This window comes from Cynara cardunculus (genome assembly GCF_001531365.2).
Source record: "Cynara cardunculus var. scolymus isolate 2C chromosome LG 1, CcrdV1, whole genome shotgun sequence".
Classification (NCBI taxonomy): Eukaryota; Viridiplantae; Streptophyta; class Magnoliopsida; order Asterales; family Asteraceae; genus Cynara; species Cynara cardunculus.
The window spans coordinates 39,802,769-39,815,857 of NC_037528.1; the positions used below are offsets into that span (position 1 = coordinate 39,802,769).

The window sequence follows — 13,089 nt, forward strand, 5'->3', positions numbered from 1 at the left end:
CGTGCAATCCCTAGCTGGAAAGAAGTTCACACTTATCATTGTTGATGAGTATGCCAGGTACACTTGGGTATTCTTTCTCAGATCCAAGGATGAAGCACATGAAGAACTCATTTCGTTCATCAAAAAGATAGAAGTACTAAACGATGTTAAAGTACGATTTATCAGAAGTGACCATGGTACTGAATTCAAAAACAGTACTATGGATAACTTCTTTGAGGACAAGAGAATCTCTCACAACTTTTCTTTAGTGAGAACTCCTCAACAGAATGGGGTCGCTGAAAGATGAAATCGAACAATCATTAAGGCTGCTCGATCAATACTTAGCTAATCCCATCTCCCTACTCAATTTTGGGCTGAAGGTGTCAACACCGCTTGTTTCACTCAAAACCGATCGCTGATCGTGAAAAGATTCAAGAAGACRDCCTAYGAACTYTTCCATGGACGAAAGCCTTCCATAAGCTTTCTTCATATATTTGGTTGTACTTGTTABATTCTCAACAACCGTGACCAACTTGGAAAGTTCGATCCCAAAGCTGATGAAAGAATATTTCTTGGATATTCTTCTATATCCAAAGCCTTCAGAGTATTCAACAAACGAAGACATACAATAGAGGAATCTATTCATGGCACCTTTGACGAATCTCAGTCAGCTAATTCAAAACCCATATCAAATGATGAGGATGAATTAAAAAACTGGATGTTCTTTCACTATGGACAACCTGAAGCTTCTTACAGTGCTCTCTTAACACTGAATATCCCGAAGCTGAAGATGATCCACTCATCATTCCAGTTACAGCTAGTCACTCCACCGCATCTTCTTCAGAGATCGTTGCAATGCCTATTAGTTGTGTCCCTCCTTCTACTTCAAACGCTGATCTATCATTGAATGAAATGCCTTCAGTTTCTAAACCTGTTTCAGTTGCTGAATCTGAGGCTCCTTTAGCAATAGTCCCTATTGCTGAAGAAACTGCTGCTGAAGCCTCATCTTTTATACTTGAACTTGCCTATTCAGGTGAAGCCTCTTTACCGGCTCAACGATGGACTAAAAGCCATCCAATTCATCAAATTCTTGGTGATCCAGATGCAGGTATCAAGACACGTTGGTTTGATGTTAATCCCTTTTCACTTATACGTTGTATTTATGTTTTTGTCTTTTCAGTTCCAACGACCTTCACTGAGTATGTTCAATGATCACTGAAGAACTTGCATTGTAAATCTATCAGAGACATCAATACTTCAAGAAGACAACACTCACACCAAAGAACCTTCAGCAAATGTCGAAGACTGAAACTGGAGATTAGAGACTGGCGAGTATGTGATCTGAAGCGGTATTCAGTGATTACAAACCTGTCTACATATGTGTGAAGACTGCTCAAGCTTCAGCGAATGATGAAGAGACCTTCAGGTCATTCCAGCATTCAGCGATCAGAGGAAGCTTGCTTAGCACGACTGTTGTTGTCTTATCCTTATGTGTAAAGGACAAACACCTTACCCTTATGAAAGTTGGTATGGTACGGAGCCGACTAGTCGACTCTATTGTCCACCAACTTTGGGTAAGGATGTCTGTTCATGAATAGTGCTTTTTGTACTATTCACTGTAGCAAAGGACAAGCCTTTCTCTTAAGGCTTGACACACACTCTAACCCTACCATATTGCATTAAATGTTCATTTAATGCAATGTGTATAAATAGAAGTGTTTCTTCTCCATGCAGAGTGCGCGCAACTCACTCTCTAACCCTAATTCTTACTTCATGCATTTTCTAGCTTAAGTAAATGATCTTCTCTACAACATTTCTTTTCTTGTAATTGCTAAGACTTAGTGTGTAACTAAAGATTGTTTAGATAGATTTTTATCACCTTATCTTTCCGCAAACAATCTTGTAAAATCTGTATTGATCTTTTTTATCAATATATATTTTAAATTTGAAAATATTGTGGTTGTATTCATCCCTCCTTCTACAAACTGTTTTACTATTCTTGTAAACCCTCAAGGGACCAACATATATATATATATATAGTTTTTAAAACAATGATTTTGTTTCATTAATATTAGGTAATGCATGATCTTGTTGCCTCGGTTAATGATATTTGATGTTTTACATTTTTGTCCTTTTTCAATTAAAAAATAATTTTTTTTATTTCTTAATATAAACTACTCTAATCTTGACCATTGATCAAGAAAAATGAATGAATGAGATTGGTTTGTATGGTTTACACAAAATGGGGCGGTTTTCATTTGATCCCTCTCTCTCTCTCTATTGGCCATTGATTCTTATATATAGGGGATGGTTCAAATCTTAACCAAGATTATTGTGACTTTGTTAACCAATCTTGGCCATTGATTCTTATAATAAACAGTTGTGATTAATCATGATAAAAAATTAATTTTTTAAATTTACAATTTCACAAAACATATGTGAACAAAGGGGAAAAGGGTATTTAGGTAAATTTTTTTCTATGTAACTCTCATATCATTAATTGAGAGTTATAAATTCAAAAAATCCCATTATTTTTGTTAATGTAAGAACCATATGAACACATCTATATATATATATATATATATATATATACCATTGTGTCAAATACGAACATAAATTGACGAACTTGGACTGCATAACATTTATGAACACAATATGAACATAATAAAAATAGCTGCTACATGATAGAAAATTAAAATAAAAAAACAGGTATGAACAGCTTGTGAACAGTAATTCCTTCATTATGAATACATTCATGAGCGAGCCAGTGTTGAGATATACAGCTAGTGTATATATGAACACAATATGAACATTTGTGAACAATAATTCCTTCATTATGAACACATTCATGAGCGAGCCAATATTGAGATATGTAGCTAGTGTACATATGAGCACAATATGAACAACTTGTGAACAATAGTTCCTTCATTATGAACACATTCAGGAGCGAGCCAATGTTGAGATATGTAGCTAGTGTACATATAAACACAATATGAACACTTGTGAACAATAGTTCTTTCATCATAAACAATGAGTTTATCCATAATAGCTTGAACGATACCGAAAACTTTACTATCGGGTCTCTTCTACCAATCACAAATTCAAAAACATTATATTTAGAAAAATCAATATTATAAAAAAAACAAGACCAATAATAAATTAACAAAAATTATGAATTCAATATTAGATGCCTTGATTCATGTCCCTACTAGAACATATATGAACACACCTGAACGTATATGAACACTAGTTGTAGTCTATGGCAAGTCAAGCATCACAAGCAGCTGATGGAGCCGAATGGTTATCAAAATTGGATTGCATAACAAATTAAGTTGACAATAAACTCATTTCATTTGAACATATGAATTGGGCTCGTAGTAATAATTAAAGAAAAAACTAGCAACACAATATGAACCATAAAAAACACAAAAACGTGATAATGAACATAATTTCGATTAAAACAAATACAATAACATATTAATCCATTACCAATACAAACGCTTTGATTATTGTCTTCACTTCCGAAACTCGAAGTCCGATTGTCATCGTAAACCATTTTAACCTTCTCATTGTTGTCGAGTTGTTTTCCAATGAGTTTATTCATATTAGCTTGAACGATATCAAAAACTTTACTATCAGGTCTCTTTTAACAATCACAAATTTAAGAACATTATAGATAAATAAATCAATATTATAGAAAAACAAGATCAATAGTAAATCAACAATAATTATGAGATTTTTTGATTTTGTAACCCAATTAATGATATGAGAGTTACATACAAACTAAAATTACATATTTACCCTTATCATTAATTATGAGATGAAAATGAACCTAGATAAAAAATGAATTTTCATTGGTTGAAATTGGTTAACAAAGTTAACACAATAATCTTGGTTAATATTTGAACCAATCTCTCTCTCTCTCTCTATGCATTTATGTATTTGACTGTTGGTTTGGTCCAAACCACCCAAAAAAGGTTCCAGACTGCAGACTTGACCGGACCGTCCGGTTTTTCCATTCTCCAAACCAGATCAAACCGTCTGACTGCTCAAACTGCATAAAACGATCTGATTTAACTAGGTTCGGCCGATTTAAACGATGCTAACGGTTTTTTTTTGAAAACCCTAACGAAACTTCACAGCTACTATTACACCGCTACTGTTACAAAACACAGGTTGTGGTTTGAAACTGACCGCTCGTATTACAAGCATGTAAAAGATAGCGTAGATCAGCTGGGCTTTGGAAGTCAACAAGTCTACGCGCATGTTGGAACCAGGCTCCATTGCTGTATTTCTTTAAAAAAAACAAAGAGATGGGGGTCAGCATGTAATTTGTGAACCCAATTCAAGCTTGAAGAAGGAGAAGAAGAAAGATCAAATCCAAAACACACAAAAATGAATTTTGAAATCGTGAAGGATTACTTGGAGAAAAGCAGCTCTAAGGCATCATCAGATGATATTGATTCCATGCCTTTCAAGTTCTTCGAACCCATGATTATGTTCGGTATTAAAGTAGATCTAATCGAACGTGGTCGTGTCCTCTGCTCCATGACAGTTCCTGCTCGTTTACTGGTTAGTTGATATTGTTCACTTGATCGATTTCGAGATGATGAAAATTACATGTTACCATAAGAAATTACTTTGGGGGAAATCGGACGCCTGTAATTCTTTTATGATTAGTTGCTTCCTCATGTTGTTTATGGGTGAAATCGAGAATTCAGTAACCGATTCCTGTTTTTTTCGAAATTATGGAACGGAAGAACGTAGGTAATTCCTTGCACGGTGGAGCGACTGCGGCGCTGGTTGATGTGGTGGGTTCATCTGTTATTCTGACTTTTGACCGTGCGTCCACCACCGGAGTTTCAGTGGAGATTAACGTTTCCTACTTGGATGCTGCTTATGTTGGTGTATGTATCTGTATCCCTCTTCATCAATCATTACTATGATTCTGATTCCACTTTGAATCCCATCTTCTATGATTGCTGATTGCGATCCTCTAGGTTTTTTATTTTATAATGAAATGCTAAGCATGTTTTTGAAAAAAAGTTGGCCTTGCACCATGAGTTAATCTAACATAATTGGGGACCTCTATTTTGTTGGCATGAGTGTCTGGGCCAGCTCTCGTGCACCTCGACACGGCCCTAGAGAACAGCCTGCAAAATCTGCAGCGGCCTTGTAGGACTCGAAGCAGTGACCTTTGAGGAGGATCACCAAAGGCCCAAGCCTTGTTGCCAGCTGAGCTAACGACCTTTGTCATGAGAACAATGGAAAATACTAGTAATACAACAAAAGCTTAAAAAAGGTAATTTACTGCGGATGCATAAGCTCCTGTTGATACGAAATAGTTCCTAGGTGAAATCCTATGCAAACCCAAGCATCTTGAATCTTCGTTGAATTACAAAAAGAATAATTCTATCCTAGTTTAAGGAGGAAAAAAAGTCTCACCTAAATCTAGCTAAACCATAAATTGGTTCCAGTAGCTGCTTTTAACTTTGCACACTGAAAACCAAATTATGATGAAATAATAATACTTATGTTCCTTGTGTATTTGTATGATCAAAAAATTATTGATAATAGGTGAATGGAAGAATTAGTATCTCTATAGAGTAATAAACAATCACTAACATACAGATTTGTTGGTTGATCCACCCTTATGCCTTCAAGCATGCCCAACAGCTAACGAATATCTTATTAATTATTTCTTTTATATCTTGACAAAGATGTTCCATTTGTGGTCTTGAAAGGTTTTAGTTGGTAGTATGTATTCCAGCACAGTAGGTGGGGTTATGACATGGTATATATAGATATATATGTACAGCCTCTGCAGGCAAAATGTATATTTAGCAGAACCTTAAAGAAACAAGAAAACTTGGTACAAACCTGATCTGGTGAAGATTAGACTCATCTGGTACCTGCAAACCTGGGAGAAGGTGGGGCTTCTCAGGGGAAACACTCAAGTTAAAAGGGTTTCTTTTTTAATGAATGAAGTAGGTATCTGGTGTGAGGTTTTTATAGTTTGCATATGAAGACTTACTGAAAGTAGGACTCCCCTTTTGGTGCTTGGCCCCATAGAGTTTGCATGGGAGTAGAACTCTTAAATCTGCCTTGTGGCATTATGTTATGGCTTCCAATGTCGAGTCTTCTAGTTTGGAGTTTCATACTTGGTCTTGGAAGCTCAGATTAGAATGGTTTCGGAATTCACCTCTGGATGAGGCTTGTCAGCGTGTCTCTTGGTGCTTTGATGCTAGGTCGCTCCACTGGACAAGGTTCGTAGACATGTTCTTGGGAATGTGCATTAAGGGATGTAAAGATTGGACGAGGTTTTCTACTTATCTAGGATGTTCTCATGCACATCAAAACCTAATACTAAAAGCTTAGGGAGATTAAAAATCTTTTTGTAACATTGAAATTTAGTGTTTCATGATTTGATCCTCTCAAGCAATAGTGGGCACATAATGGAAGTTGAGCTCAAAGCAAAGAGTAACATAATGATATTTTTTGGCTGAGGTGGAAGTGGAGGTAGTGGTAGGACCGTAGGATGCCAGCAGATAATGAATCTGGGTGAAGTTGGGAAGCTGGATGCAAAAGATGAGGTGGCTGGTGGAGTTCTATAGACAGCATGGATGAATTATGCATCTGGGTTTCACTAGGAAGAAGTTTTTCTTAAAAAACTAGCATAATCTGATACCATGATAGAACCATAGAAGTGAAGGAAGAGATAGAAGTCAATCCAATTACATCAAGGAAGTTTATTAATATATATACATATATATATATATATATATATATTTAGCTACATACAACCATGGAGATTACAATCATGTTAAGTATATATGTTATCAATTTATATCGATTTAGCAAGGTATTGTCTTTGAAGATATGGACATGCTTCCACTTTTTAAAGGATATCTCCATCACGTGTTCTCAAAACATAATGTTCAATCCTTGTAAACACGCATTTCTCATATTTTGACTATAAACAGTATCTGTTATCCACAAACCAAATGTAGATTCTCAGGTGGCCTTATGTCATAGCCAAGATGGTGGCTTGCAGTTTGTCTTCGTAAGTTACTATTTATTATTGGTGTATATTAATAGCAAACTTCTTTGTATACTTGCTTTTAATCTTTTAATTGAACACTTGAAGCATGATGAGCTAACCTGCACTTTTGCACATTCGAACTGCAAGACTTTTTTGCAGTCTTTTGGTTTGAAACAGCAAGAGCCAAGATGTAATCTTTATGTGGCTGGAGCATGTAAAAAGGTCTTGCATGATTTATAGAAATCTTGTGACATGTGATTGATGGTCATTGTGTTTGACTTATTTCTTCAGTTTGCACTTTGTACCATAGCAATGTATTTTAATTAAATCCATACAAGACTTGACAAGTTTCTTACAGGATGAGATTGAGATAGAAGCAAAGGCATTGCGTGTGGGGAAGGCTGTTGCTGTTGTGAGTGTAGAATTTAGGAATAAAAAGACTGGAAAAATAATTGCACAAGGGCGCCATACCAAATACCTCGCCGTATCAAGTAAATTATGAGCTACAGGTATCTTCTCATATAGAAAGATCCCCTCGAATCACGTTAGATATATGTTCACACATATCTCTACACGTGATTAAATGATGACATTCTTTCTGGTCTTCTACAGTTCCGTGGCTTTGGGTGACACAAAGAACTACAATTGTTTACATCTTCTCAGATTGTTAAAGTCCATGCTGATTATATATATATATATATATATGTATATATATATGTATTTGTTTCAGAACTGTGTTTTCATTAGTTCTTTGCTTCATGTCTGGGCTTTGTAAAGTATGCTGAATGTGGTAGATTTGCTTGAGTTGATCTGCACCACTTGGTATAAGTACTTCTCAAGATGCCTGCCGTCTTTTTAAGTATATAATAATTATATACAACAAAACTCACACACACTCCCCAACCTTTGGTGGAGGCTTAACCCTTGACCTCCAGAGTGGTTGGGTTCTACCAGTAACCCGGTTCACGCTAAGCCAGTGAACCTTTGGTCTGCTTGCCCCTTTTCGTGGAACTTTATGATTAATGTCAAGATGCTATATGAGTTCTAAAGTGTTTACGACTGTGATGGTCATGGATGCATGAGTGCCACATATATATGGTTGAACTGTATAGAGAATAGTGCTAGCTAAGTTTATACATCTTAAATATACAAGATTAATACTTATGATCCAATTGTGGAATGTGAAAGCAATTCTTGTTAACAATTGCTCAACTTGTAATATTAGTTCTATTGGTAGTCCTATGTGTCACTTGTTGCATTGGAGTTTATATTGCATTTGTTGTGTATAAACTTAACCTTCTTTCCAGTAAACCTAGTATGATCATTGTGAGATATTTGGAAAAAACCACTACTTTGACATCTATGGTATACGAGATACTAAAGGGCGGTTTACCAACAATAGCTGATAAGCGCTGTTTGAAATACGAGGTCTGATTAGAGTAAGCATCTCTGTCTGGAGTAAGTGTTGTTTGTAAAAAACTGTTTACCAAGTATTCTGGATTTGGTGCTGACTAATAAAAAAAATGACCATTATAACTCTATATGTGATGAAGTGTTTAAACTAATATAACTATTTATCAAATTTTATGTATGAATAATTGTTGAAATGACAAAAATACAAATTTCATAATTAAAATATATTTAACCGGGAAAATAAATTGGATTTAAACATAATAATTGTCGCACAGATCTTAATTTGAAATATTAGACAATAACTGATTTGCAATCTAATCACGCAAACTAGTCATATATTCACTATCTTGAGAACTCCATTGTATTTCATCGACTTCTATTTCATTATTTCCTTCATGTTGTTCTTCATTGGTGGTGAACATGGTGTTCTCATCGTGTTCAATAAATAATTGGTCTTGGATATTGCATTTCCTTGTAAGGTTATGAATCGCGAAACAAGCAATCACCATATCTTTCTGTATTAAAAAAGGATAAGGAGCCATTTGCTTCAGTATTGGAAATCTTGCTTTTAAGACACCATACGCATGCTCGATAACATTTCTAAGTTGTGCATGAGCGTGATTGAACATTTCTTCTTTTGTTAATGCATGTCTACGTCGAAAATCTGCTAACCAATACCTCGTATTGCGATACGGAATCATAAATCCACATGTACAAGTATATGCGGCATCACAAAGATAATATTCATCTGTAATTACATCTAGAACTTAAAAAATATGGATTAATAATAATATTTTAATGTTAATAAAATGATACTTGATGAAGGAAACGGAAATCCCGAAGTTGGGTTAAATGCAACTTCTCTCAAAACTCTTAAATCATGTACAATGTCTTTCCATCTAGCCCATACAAACGTGAATATCATATTAAAATCACAAATGGCTAAGACGTTTTGGTAGCATTCCCCTCTTCATCTATACCTTGTTTGTTGATCACTAGACACAACTGCATGCATCAGGGTTCCATCTAGTGCACCTATAGCCCCCTTTAAAAAACATCAACTACAGGAAAATTGTAAACATATCAAAAACGTTTAGAAATTATCAAATCAATAACATAAATCATACCGGAAATATTTCTTTAAGGTGCCTAAATCTCTGATGTATTTGATGTTCCATTAACCGATGTTGGCCCTACTACCTCTCTCACCGAATTCCATCATTCCTCTCAATACTTCATGAAAACAATTATGAATAGTCCGTGTAGAGTGTTGAAATCTACGTTTAACCATTCGAAAACGTTCATTGTAAGCAACAATTGTCAAAAACATCGCCATCTTCTCTTCAACATTTATTTGCCTACTTGATTGCAACCAATTTTTTTTGTTTAAAATGGTCGCATAGCATTATAAAGGCATCACGAGATAAACACATCAATTCATGACATTGCGTATTGGATTCACTTAATAATTCTTGTGTATACGCTTGTCTATTGAGAACCGAAGTGTTATCTCTCACCCTTTCTATTCGTGTTGAAGCTCTTCTTCTCAAATACCAATATACAATAACCACAATCAGAATAATATGATTTTCATCCATGTATGACCTTGCAAATATAAAACACAAAATAACATCATCTTATGTTGCAAGGATATCATAAATATAACATCAAGTTTAAACAAATATTCCGTCAAATTGAAATAGCTATTTATTCATATTATATCAATCATAATACCATCCAAACAAAACATTCTAAAAAAGATTGTTCAAAACAAAACATTACCAAACTAAAATAAACCGAGCTTTACCACCTGTAAATTTAACCCATCCCTCACACCTTTCCTCACTCAAGCGTAACCAAATTTTCCTATAGTCGGTGCTTTGGCTGAATATGTAAAGTGTTATGTCATACAATGCAGTTTGCTCCCACCCCAAGTGTTTCCAACTTTTCATTGCAATGATCCATCTCATCCTCCCCTGGTGGTTTGTTCAAGATCTGTTTAACATGTGTCACAACCCTTTCTAAATCATCCTCATTTTCCGAACGTTGTTTTCTTCTTTGTTTTTTCCTTTGACGTTGGGGACGAAAAACAATCTCTTCTTCCGAAGGAAGTGGTTCTTGTGTTAGATCATAATAGTCTTGTGTGCCATAATCTTCAACAATTTTAGGAGTCACACTAGAAGGGTTTGGAACAGTAGTAGTTGGTCCCCAAGTTCCAACACCCGTGGAGGCCACACCATTAAACAATTGAATACAAAGTTGAGGAAAGGGAAGAGGTGCAGTTCGCAACTTCTCAACAAATTTGTTTTGCTGTTTATAAAAGATTTATAAGTATATATAAAAGAAGAATTTAAGAAAATAATTCTTAATAGAAAAAGATAAAACGTGACCTTCATTTCTATCTGCCATTCTTCTTCTGATAGATTAAACATGTTTGTTGATGCATCATAAACATTACCCGTCTTGTTTCTTAACTTTGCTCATGCTCCATACTTTTCTTTGAGGTAATCATAATGGTTTTTCATTTGTCGTTGTTCAACAACAAAATTATGATTCTTTTGTAGCACTTCTGCTACATTCTTCCAAGAAACTGTCTTAAGGCTACCCCCTTCTCGTCCATTTACGGATATCTCATGCAAACAAGACTCGATAAATGTTTTCACCACATTTTCATTTTTCTAATTAATCCTAGGCTTTTTTTGATTGTGAAGATTTTCCAAAATTTGTCATCATATCTAAAACATTAACCATCATATCATGATTAGTTCAAAGGTGCATGTCTTGTAATCCAAATAATTAAAGGTTGTTTGCTTCAAATTGAGGAATGAAAAATGGTCATCTTAGCAAACAACGACGTGATAGTTATAAGACCTCCTATATTAACGGTAAATACAAACTCCATCAAACATATAATAAGCATGAAACATAGTTTAGACATAACATAATAATTCAGGCCATTGACCCTTTGGTAGGTATTTGGTAATCACTGTTGTAAGGGAAGATGGATCTACATGCCTAGTTAAAAATGCAGATTTTTGTATAGTCTTAGACTTTAAGATCAATTACTCTTTCTCAGACTTTTTGAAGGAGTTAATGAACTAGTGTTTGAGCTTGAAGCAAAGAGCATCATGGGAGTTTACTTGAGAAATTTCTCATTATATGATTTTCAGACTGCTCTTGATAGAGGACTGAAGCTTATCAATTTGAAAATGCCAAGAAAGATCCGTGAAAATGATTCTGTATCAATGAAAATTCTGAGCTTACCAGATAATGGGTTTTCTTACAAGAATCCAAACAACAATATAACAATCAATTTGTTCAGAACAATATATGATATATGTTCAGAATATTCTGAGCTTACCAGATATTGGGTTTTTGCCAAGGATATGCCTATGCCTTATGAGTTTTCTATCAATATTGATATGGCTAAAATCATCAAACAACAAAACGAGACTATTTAGAAAGAAAATGAAGAGATTGATGTCACAATTGAACAAAAGAAAGTAGTTATGGTACAAGAAGCTGAAAGATTTGTTGAGCAAATGATTGTTGAACCAATGGTTGATCGAGTAGATATGGAGAAACAAGTTGAACCGTTGTTGAGCAAATGATTGTTGAACCATTTGTTTTAGTTGAAGGCTTGTAGTTATTTGCCTTATTCAATCTTTATATGTTGAAACAATTTTTTTTGGCTTCATCAGTCTTTGGTAGAGAAGGGGGGGGGGGTCCAATCTTGAGAAAATAACAGCACATCCAAAGTTTTTTATTCTTGCTACCATGAATACGCCTATATCCACATCATCACCTTGAAAGTAGTTCACTAAATGGTACAAATTGAAACTTGTCTTCCTGTATGTGCTTATACTAGTGCAAGTTATTTTTTGGCTAAAAACCAAACTGGAGCAGACTTGAAAATCAAGTTTTACATTCTTTCTTTTGAAAAGACCACACAAGCTCTTTTAGCAAAACTAGTTGGGGTCCTTGGGGGATATACACATTTTTGTAACTACACATGCACAACAAGCCTACCAAGTTACTATCTGGACTACAAGCCCTGGTTGAAGGCCAAATCATTTGGATGTCTTGTGATTCAAGGTGTAAGGCGTAGAGCCAAGGCTACCTATTTGGGATATACAGGACAGAGCCAACTGAACCAAATTGTCATGAAACCCAATCCTGAATTCTGAGAATTTTTATCAGACTTAAATGGCACACAAATAGGAATTCCCAAATTTATTCCAAGAAATGAAGAAAAGTACCAGCAGGTGAACTGATTCCAGAAACTTGTGTTCAAGGTGCAAAGCATAAACAAGGGTAGTAGCAGTGGTAAACATTGATTTAAAATCAAACATTTGTTCATCAACCAAAAACATAAATAAGCCCTAAATAGATCAACGGTAACAAATCATTACTCATCAAATAAAAACACTAATTTTGAAGCCCTTAAACATAAATGAATGGTAACGACATACCTGAAATTGTAGATGGAGCCTGATTAGAGCGTATCGCCGATGACAAACAGAAGAAGGCAAATGAGAGAATGAGGATGAAAACAAGAGATCGATGAACTATAATGAAGAGTTTTGCAGTATTGATTGCTTCTGAAACACGGACGATTGATCTTGAAAGGATGAATAATGCGATTGAAATAGGGG

At 35.0% G+C, this 13,089-nt stretch overlaps 1 protein-coding gene across 2 annotated transcripts; it reads left to right on the top strand.

The window, feature by feature from the left end:
* The first annotated feature begins 4,174 nt into the window (after nt 1-4,174).
* On the top strand, nt 4,175-7,860 carry LOC112517804 (acyl-coenzyme A thioesterase 13). 2 transcript variants are annotated; one of them, XM_025125187.1, is made up of 4 exons: nt 4,175-4,551; nt 4,740-4,886; nt 7,380-7,530; nt 7,634-7,860. In XM_025125187.1, exons 1-3 carry the CDS (start codon nt 4,375-4,377, stop codon nt 7,521-7,523), a joined length of 468 nt encoding a protein of 155 aa, XP_024980955.1. In that variant the 5' UTR covers nt 4,175-4,374; the 3' UTR covers nt 7,524-7,530; nt 7,634-7,860. The 2 variants fall into 2 exon arrangements, with proteins under 2 accessions (XP_024980955.1, XP_024980947.1); XM_025125179.1 differs by having other exon boundaries at nt 7,380-7,860.
* The last annotated feature ends 5,229 nt before the right edge of the window (nt 7,861-13,089 follow it).

Excerpts from the sequence above, each read along its gene's own strand:
- LOC112517804 (XM_025125179.1), top strand. The coding sequence starts at position 4,375 with ATGAATTTTGAAATCGTGAAGGATTACTTGGAGAAAAGCAGCTCTAAG. Across the intron at positions 4,552-4,739 it reads CAGTTCCTGCTCGTTTACTG|AACGTAGGTAATTCCTTGCA; the intron begins GTTAGTTGATAT and ends ATGGAACGGAAG. Across the intron at positions 4,887-7,379 it reads TGGATGCTGCTTATGTTGGT|GATGAGATTGAGATAGAAGC; the intron begins GTATGTATCTGT and ends AGTTTCTTACAG.